Source organism: Phoenix dactylifera, unplaced genomic scaffold, assembly GCF_009389715.1.
Source record: "Phoenix dactylifera cultivar Barhee BC4 unplaced genomic scaffold, palm_55x_up_171113_PBpolish2nd_filt_p 000667F, whole genome shotgun sequence".
Lineage (NCBI taxonomy): Eukaryota > Viridiplantae > Streptophyta > Magnoliopsida > Arecales > Arecaceae > Phoenix > Phoenix dactylifera.
The window spans coordinates 123,521-132,824 of record NW_024068054.1 but is presented as its reverse complement, the minus strand read 5'-3'; the positions used below and the strand labels follow the sequence as shown (position 1 = coordinate 132,824).

General features: G+C 43.0%; 1 protein-coding gene across 1 annotated transcript; it reads left to right on the top strand.

The window, feature by feature from the left end:
* The first annotated feature begins 693 nt into the window (after window positions 1-693).
* Window positions 694-5,893, top strand: LOC103695691 (granule-bound starch synthase 1, chloroplastic/amyloplastic). The gene is made up of 14 exons (XM_008777080.3): window positions 694-812; window positions 1,199-1,562; window positions 1,685-1,765; window positions 1,875-1,973; window positions 2,088-2,177; window positions 2,970-3,033; window positions 3,121-3,221; window positions 3,317-3,426; window positions 3,543-3,786; window positions 3,860-4,036; window positions 4,135-4,326; window positions 4,986-5,072; window positions 5,157-5,285; window positions 5,553-5,893. Exons 2-14 carry the CDS (start codon window positions 1,212-1,214, stop codon window positions 5,667-5,669), a joined length of 1,842 nt encoding a protein of 613 aa, XP_008775302.2. The 5' UTR covers window positions 694-812; window positions 1,199-1,211; the 3' UTR covers window positions 5,670-5,893.
* Window positions 5,894-9,304: the final 3,411 nt, after the last annotated feature.

The window sequence follows — 9,304 nt, the reverse complement described above, 5'->3', positions numbered from 1 at the left end:
TATTGTATTCTAGAGGTCAGACCAAGGTCTAAACCTCCCTTCATGTACCATTTTGATTTAAATTAATAAACTGGTAGGGGTCTATGCCAAACCCCCCACCATTAAGGTGGCTTTATATTCATAAATCAAGATTTCTTAGTGTTCAATATTTATTAATTTATTAAAAAAATTTATGAAGCATTAATTTTTATCGGGCCGAGCCGGGCCCAGGCCCGGACCGTGCCAGGCTCGCGTGCCAGCCCGGCCCAGGCCCTTATGGGCCGTGCCGTGCTGGCCCGCGGGCCTAGACCGGGTCGTGCCGGCCCAGGCCCGAAGCGGGCCGTGCCTGGCACGGCCCGCTGGCCAGGACCCTCTAGCCCAGCACGGCCCTATCAAAGGGGCCGGGTCACGGCACGGCACGAAGCTAGCACGGCCTGCTTCGTGCCGTGCCGTGACCCGGCCCAGTGCCCATCTCATATGTTTCAAACTCGAAACCAAGTAAGACCGCGCTTTTACTGGACTACCACCTCAGTGGTGCCCCGCGCTCCATTTGCCACCGTCCGCTCCCCCCCTATGGGCCCCACGCCCCCGTCCCCGTGACCCCAACGGCACGACCGTGAAGCGTCAGTGAGAGGACCGCTAGTATGGAGCCACGTGTCGTTATTGGGCGTCTTCTCATTGTCTCCTGTACAAATACCCAGGCGTCAGCTGGCTCGCAGCAAGCGCCAGTGTCCACTGCGAGAGGAAGAGAGCTGAGCGCCTGTTCTCCCCATCTCTACTTGTCTTCGTGGTCCTTGAAACCTAGCTTTAGCCCTTCCATTGAGGAGAAAAAGGTGATCTCTGAAAAATCTCTACCCATTCTTCTACGAAGTTTTTTTTTAAATTTAATTAATTCTTCGTTATTTGGGTTTACGCGGTTTTTGATCTCTTTAGAACTTGAGTAATGTGTTCTTTAGCTTGATTTCACTGGTCTCTTTCTCTCTTTTTTTCAAAAAATAAAGGAAAATTCATTATAGGTGGTTACTTCCTGCTTTTTCATAATTTTTTTTTTGGAGAAAAAGGCTTGGATGATATAGTTTTAGATGTCATTTAAGACTAGTAAAAGAACAATGGATGTTCGCTCAAAGCATGCTGATATGGTTTCTACTGGTTTTCGAGAACTTTTTATTCTGATGTCATCATCTGAAGCAGTGTTTTGATGCTGTTGGTGTTTATTTAGTGAGCATCTGCCAATGGCTGCTGTGACGGCATCGCACCTCGTCTTAAAGAGCTCTTATGGCAAGAATGGGGGAGTACTCGAATCGGAGCCGAAAATGTTCCAGAACAGAAGGATTCCATACTTGAGGAATGAGTCCACCGCTTACCATGGGCTGAGATCTCAAAATATGGTGGATTTGCTTCAGATGAAGAGCAGCGCAAGAGCAACATCGAGGCAAGCTAAGGGTCATGCTAACTGTAGGCCCCGGGCTGTCGTCGTATGTGGAAGTGGGATGAGTATAATCTTTGTGGGAGCTGAGGTGGCTCCATGGAGCAAGACTGGGGGGCTTGGTGATGTTCTTGGAGGACTTCCCCCGGCAATGGCGGTAATTATCGGCTAACTGTTGTTCGCCGCTAGGTTGTGCTTTAGGATTCATCTGTTTGTTAGTCAGGGAACGGCTTTGTTGATGAGTACTTATAGGTATTTATGGTGCTGGTCCTTCTGTAGGCAAATGGACACCGAGTCATGACTGTTTCACCACGTTATGATCAATACAAGGATGGATGGGATGCCAATGTTTTGGTTGAGGTATGTCTGTTTTGAGGATGGAAAGGTTATCATGTGAAGTATCTTCACTGTTTTGATTAGCCATGATCGTCTCTATATGATTCTGCTTGACTTTTGATGCTCTGTACAGCTAAAAGTTAGGGATCGAACTGAAATTGTTCGCTTCTTCCACTCTTATAAAAGAGGAGTTGATCGGGTTTTTGTTGATCATCCTGCATTTCTTGAGAAGGTTTTTTCTTCATCTCTACCCTTAAGCTCCTTTTCCTTCGTACATAGAGTTAAAGCATCAGAAAGTGTGGCACTTCATGTGACATATCACTTGCTCTTAATCTGAAAATTTAAGGTTTGGGGAAAAACTGGCGGAAAAATATATGGCCCCGTCACTGGAACAGATTATCAGGACAACCAGCTACGGTTCAGCCTCTTGTGCCTGGTTAGTGATCTCCATCTAAATGACAAAGAACCTTTTTTTCATCCTTTATTTGGATTCTTCTGACAAATCGTCAATGATATTGGTCTCGATAAAGGAGAAGATAAGTCAAAAAATGTAACCTAACTGTTAATTTTTGCACCAGGTCTGTAATATTTATATTGCATAAATGCTCGTGCTATTGTTTTTCAAACTACTGCTCTTTAAAGTTAAACTCAACAGTTCTTCAATTAATTCGTGGGAAAGAAGGTCAGAAGCTTGCTCTGGTGCATGTCTGCTTGGATGGCAGGCTTCCTGTGAAAACTTTATGTGTATTAGATTAAAAAGGAATATTTGCTCTGTAGTGCTGCTGTAAGAATTTTGCAGGACATTGTTTTCACTCACTGAAATTTAATGTTCATATGACTGATGTCTCTACTAGGTTGTTATTTTCCACCATCTGGCTAGAACCTGTGCTGAGTGCTCATAGCTATCCTTAACCTGCACATTGGATGTAATGATTTTTGAATGATAATACAGTATTTTTCCATTGGTTTTGCATGCTATCATCTTATCTTCTGGATTTACTAATGTCATATTTAATTATGTACTACTGAGTTGTTTCATCTGTCCTTCGCAATAGTTTCTTTAGTCCGTGTTGATTTCTATAGGACAATCATCTTTTGTTCAATTTGATCCTAATTCTGCAAAAAATACCTTTAACTTTTTGTTTCCATTGGCAAAATAACTAAAATTTCAACTAATTAATGATGAATTTTGAAATTTCTAATATGCTCATAAGTCATAACATTACAGGCAGCTTTGGAAGCTCCAAGAGTACTGAATCTCAACAACAGCGAATATTACTCGGGACCATATGGTATGAATCATGTTTGTTACTTTGGGATGCTACTGAATCACTTCTGGTCACGACTTTTTTTGCATCACCTGTGATTTCTTGATGCAGGGGAAGATGTTGTCTTTATTGCTAATGATTGGCACACTGGTCCTCTTCCATGCTACTTAAAGAGCATGTACAAATCGCATGGTATTTACAAGAGTGCCAAGGTAATCCTTCATTGTGGTGTGATTCTGATCATATTTTTAAGAACTGTTACTGATGTGGAGCAGTCATGGCTGACTCGGTTCGACATGGTTGTTAGGTTGCTTTCTGCATTCACAATATTGCCTACCAGGGGCGCTTCGGCTTATCGGATTTTGCAGTTCTCAACCTCCCAGATAAATTTAAATCTTCATTTGAATTTATTGATGGGTACGCGACTATGAATTTCAACTTATTTTACAAGAAAGAAGCTAATCTTCATTGTTTGCATGGGGCATTTATTTTTTATGAGCATATTCTATATGCTCTACTCTTTGATTTTGCAGGTATGACAAACCTGTGAAAGGATGGAAAATAAACTGGATGAAAGCTGGAATACTAGAATCAGACAGGGTTGTAACTGTGAGCCCATATTATGCCCAAGAGCTTGTTTCGGGGGTAGAAAAGGGTGTTGAGTTGGATAACATTATACGCATGACCGGCATCACTGGAATAGTAAATGGAATGGATGTTCTGGAGTGGAATCCAATGACCGACAAATATATCTTTGTCAACTATGATGCAACAACTGTGAGAGCTTCCCAAGATTTTCTTTTGCATTAATTTCTGAGGAAATTAATACTGATAGATGGACACTTTTCAGGTAATGGATGCAAAGCCTTTAAATAAGGAAGCTCTACAAGCTGAGGTTGGGTTGCCTGTAGATCGAAACATCCCTGTCATAGCTTTCATTGGAAGACTAGAAGAGCAGAAAGGCTCAGATATTCTAGCAGCAGCCATCCCAGAATTCATTAATGAAAATGTTCAAGTAATTGTACTAGTGAGTATTCGAACTTCTTTTGAGTTGGTTATAGGCATTCCTTGGTATAAATGAATTGAATAAATTGGGTTAATGACCCACTTTTGGTTTGTCTACAGGGAACTGGCAAGAAGAATCTGGAGCGTCAGCTTGTGGATTTAGAAGATATGTTTCCAGACAAGTTCAGAGCAATTATAAAATTCAATGTTGCCTTGGCTCATGAGATAATGGCAGGAGCTGATATTCTAGTACTTCCGAGTAGATTCGAACCATGTGGTCTTATTCAGTTACAAGGCATGCGATATGGATTGGTATGTTCCCTAATTTTTCTTTTGCGTCACATTGCTAGAACCAATTTGAGTAGCCACCATCCTAGGTGCTAATGGAAGAGTAACATAATTTGGCAGATTTCTTATATCTTGAGAGAAATTCAACAATTTCTAGGCTTGGAAATGTTTGGTTGCTTTTTTCTAAGTTAACTTTAAACTTAACCCATGTAAGAGTGAAAGTAAAAAAATGACATTATTGCAATCTTACCTTTTCTTTTTTCCATAATAGTTTTTTGAGTTTAGAACAGGCAATCTTTCTTTTTTGAGGTTGGCTGGACAAAAATGGGTAACAATTGGAAAATTGCTAGCTGTGGTGGAAACACACTACATGGAGTTGACAAAGGGAAGACAGGAGGAAAATTGTTAAGGAGTGATCCTGGCTTATCATAGTGTGGAATTTAACCAACCAGACTAATTTTTGTTCCCTTAATATCATGAAAATGGGTAGTTTTTGCATTTTCAAACTCTATAATTGGCACATCTGTTTTCAGCAATTTTAATTGGATATTAGATTCTTTTGTTTGCTCTTGATAAAACTAAAACATACCGAGCATCCAAATATCGTTTTACTAATATGAGAAAGTAGGTACTGGTGATGTATGACAAAAATGCTGATGATAATTTTGTGGAATGTGCTGCAGACACCAGCATGTGCCACCACTGGTGGACTTGCTGACACAGTGAAAGAAGGCTTCACTGGATTTCATATGGGTGACTTCAGTGTTGAGGTAAGGATCTGCTCCTTTCAGGTAAATACCTAGTTATGTGGTGCTCCTATTCATGAGTATAAAACTCCTATCTTCTTCTTTCAGTGCGATGTTGTTGATCCTGCTGATGTGAAAAAAGTTGTGACGACTGTGAAGAGGGCTCTTGCAATGTATGGAACACCTGCTTTCGCTGAGATGATTCAGAACTGCATGGCCCAAGACTTCTCCTGGAACGTAAGCAATACACCAGTAGTCTCTCTCTCTCTCTCTCACACACACACACACACCCACACACACACACACACATATACACACACACACATGCACATACACAAACACGCATGCACATGCGTGCACACGTGCCCACCTGCTGTTGTTTCTGCAGTATGATTACAAGTTTCAGCATAAGCCCCTGAACAAGAAGATTGTTTGACATCATGAATACATCTTTCATCTCAGTTGCTGAACACTCTCTTGCTTTTTGCTTTTGCTGTATCCCAGGGACCTGCAAAGAAGTGGGAGCAGTTGCTTCTGAGCTTAGAGGTTGCTGGCAGTGAACCTGGAATTGATGGAGAGGAAATTGCTCCTCTTGCGAAGGAAAATGTGGCCGCTCCCTGAAAGCAAGATTATCTTTTTTTGCAGTGTTTCGGTAGCCTAGGGTCCTGTATAAACTAACGTCATCGTGAAACTCTTAAGTGTGCTAGTGCATGTTTTATCTATGTTTGGACGAGAGAGAGGGAGAAGAGCTTGGGTGTGATGGGAGTTTCAAATGACTGAATAAATGCTCGGGTGCCTTCTATTCTCTTGTTCTTGCGAGTATCAGTAATAGCGGTGGTTCTGGACGATTTTTCTCTGGAGCAATTCACTCAAACCATGATCTCCTAATCTTCTTTGCACCAGATAGACCGTCGCCTGCAGAGCTCTCGAAGCAACCATTTTGTGATTCGGCGGTGGATTGGCATGAAGGAAGGTCAATCCTTCACCCCCACCTCATGTACCTCGCAGGAATGAGTGTGATGCATGGGGTGGTTGAGCGAATGAGTTGCCAAGTCATCTTATATGGGGACAGATGGAACTTTCCATAGGCATCGATAGGTGCGTATATTATTCTTCCATGATGCATGAGATTGGTTCATGAGAATGCTTGAATGCTTGAGTTGCCTGTTACACTGTATTTTCTTTCTCTGATGCATGTGGAGTTCTGAGTTGCCAAACCAACAAGATGTTGCCGCCAAGGCGGTAGCTCAGTTGGAACGGAGCTCGGCTTCTAACCAAGTGGTTCCAGGTTCGAAACGCGGGCGTCGATTAAATGTGGGGACTAGCCTGGACACGGGGTCTAGAAGTGCTACTGGTCGGCTGGTAGCCTTGGTGGTGCCAGGTGTGACGTACTCACACGTGGTTCTCGAGCCGGAGCCCAGAGGGGTAACCGAGCCGGGGTCACGGGTGGGGAGGGTATGAGTAATATATGGCTGGGGTCTGGTGAGCTGGGCCTATACCAAACGGCTATTCTGCCCGAATCGAACATAGTTCTGGCGGGGGCGGGGCCCGGTTGGGGTTGCTACGCGGGGTGGGCTTGTCCCCTCCCCCCCTACCTCCTTTTGGTTTAGCAAAAAAAAAAAAAAAAAAAAACCAACAAGATGTTGGTTTATGGATATTTATAATGTTCTGTACTCAACAGGCGCTCCAGTGTGCATATTCCTTCTCCTTAATGGTGGATGTAGAACTCCAAAGTCTGACTGAAAACTTTTCACAGAAATATGTCTGATTGAAAGAGTGTTAATCAAACATTTAGCCATCCCCATGCTGTAAGAGTTTTCCAAAGCCGATGTCTTGCCCTAAGAATTTTCTAAAGCAAATGTTTTGGTTGTTTTGTTGTGTTAAGACTCAGTAGAAAATGATGGAACATGCTTAGTAATGTTCTGATCTTGATTTTACATGGATGAGGATCTCTTTCTCATTTCATGGTAGTAGATAAAAGAGGAGAAGCATATAACCGTTACTACTCTTTATTTTTGTTCTTTTTTTTAAAAAAAAAAGTAAAAAGTTTTTTTAATGCTAACAATTTTTAAATATTAGTAATGGTAGTAAAAAATTAAAATGGTGTTGCCGAATATATCTTGGAGCCTTACTAATTTTTCTTCTTTAATTTTTGAAAACAAAGAACAAGAAATAAAAGTTACCAATTGGGCCCTTAACATTTGGTTTTGCAGTCTTTTAAAATGAGCATTTAGATGTGGGTGGGACCGATATTTTCTTGTGCTGGTGTCATGAGGCATATATATTGCACATATTGAAATATTTAATGTTAACAAATTTCGAATGTAATTAAATTTAGAAAAAATAAATAAAATAAAATATCCATCACTGTCGAATTGTCTGAATTATAGCCGCTCTCTCTGCATGGGCTTTGAACAGGCAATCATATACATTGATTTAATAGACGTGCACTAAAATATAGAAATAAAAGAACAATATTAATCAAGCGGCAAAAGTTTTTTACTTGTGACATAACATATAGATACATATACAAGGTATGGATACCCTAGGGAGGGCCTCGGCATGTCCGAGTTTAGGGTTGCGATTGCTTCTTTTTTTAAAAAAAGAAACAAAAGAAAATCGAAAGATAAAGAGGTGGATATGATAGATCTAACCGAACCCAAGACTTGGTTAAGGTTTGAAGGTATTACTGGGGAAGGCTCAATGAAACTCCCCAAGCCTTGGATACAAGGGCTTAGGCCTATTTTTATTCAAATGGCTGGCACATAACTCATGAACCATGTGCCTATCGAATAGACACATGGTAACTGAGATCTAGAGATTAAGGTTTCTAGCCACGAACCAAGCTCTTTGATGCTTGATCTAGGGTAGGAATGATGCTTAGGGACCTCTAGTGGTCCAATCAGAGGGTATTACATTCTATCCTCCCATCTAAATATCCAATTTTGGAAAAAAAAAATCTACAAGCTACTGGCTAGTGTTGTAGTTCAAATCTGGCCCGAGGATGACCACGCTGAAGGAGTCGAGGGAGCTGCCGATGAGTGGAAGAAGAGGACGACCGCCACCTTCTGTGCGGCGGCGAACCTGCACAAAGCCTCATCGGTGGGGTTTCGGTGAGGGCCTTCCGACGCTCAAGTTAAAGTGGGGTTTAGTAGGCCCAGCCAATAGTCTCCTTTAGGCGTTACCTGATGGGCTATTTATAGTTCCTATAAAGGTGTCCAAGTGGAGGAGATATGGCCCGTTCCCATCATGGAAGGAGATGGCGCGCAGTCAGAGCTTGCTTGTGGCGCGCAGTGCAGTCCATTCTTGGAAACGGTGAGGTGTTGACAGTTGTAGCAGGATATGGTCTCTGGTTGATATATCGTGGCGTGACCAGCAAGCAAAGCCTGGTGCGGTGAGGCTGCTGCAGGGCATGGCCGCAGCATGTGGACAACGAGGTCGGCCTTTTGAGGTCGGCTCGGTTTTTTGAGGTTGGCCTCCTGGTCTTGGCCTTCTGAGCTCGGTCTTCTGAGCTCGGCCTCTTGGTTTCGGCCTATTGAGCTCGGTCTTCTGAACTCGGCCTTCTGAGCTCGGCCTCGTGGTCTTGGCCTTCGGATCTCGGCCTACTGAGCTCGGCCTTCTGAGCTCATGCCTTCTGAGCTCGGCCTCCTGGTCTCGGTCTACTGAGCTCGGTCTTCTAAACTCGGCCTTCTGAGCTTGGACTTTTGAGCTCAGCTTTCTGAGGTCAGCCTTCTGAGCTCGGTCTTCTGAGGTCAGCATTCTGACATGTCTTCTGAGGTCAAGCTTGCTGTTGGATTCGGGTGCTTTAATTGTATTTATGAGGTGGTCCATTTTTTCCCCCAACTTCCGAGTTCGAGCTGTTTTTTGGCTCGGGCGAAGGAAGTAGTCCAATCATCGATCGTCCTGTAATATAGCCAAATATCTATGGAGATGTACGTGCCAAGTAAGGTGTACATCTCATGCAGTCGGAGCTAACGGCCTTAAGCCGAGCTGTCCAAGCCGAGCTAAGCGACTTTGCTCTGAGGTCACCTTCAGCAGCCTTCTTTAGCTTGTGGTCGACTCAATAGGGTGCCTCCACTCAGATCGGGGCGTGTCGTCGTAGAAGACGTCGAAGTGGCGTCGAAATATCGTCGAAGTGGCGTCGAATGTCGTCAAAATATGTTATCGAAATGTCGTCGAAGTGGCGTCGAATGTCGTCGAAGTGGCGTCGAAATGTCGTTGAAATGGCGTCGAATTGGTGTCGAGAACTTAGATGA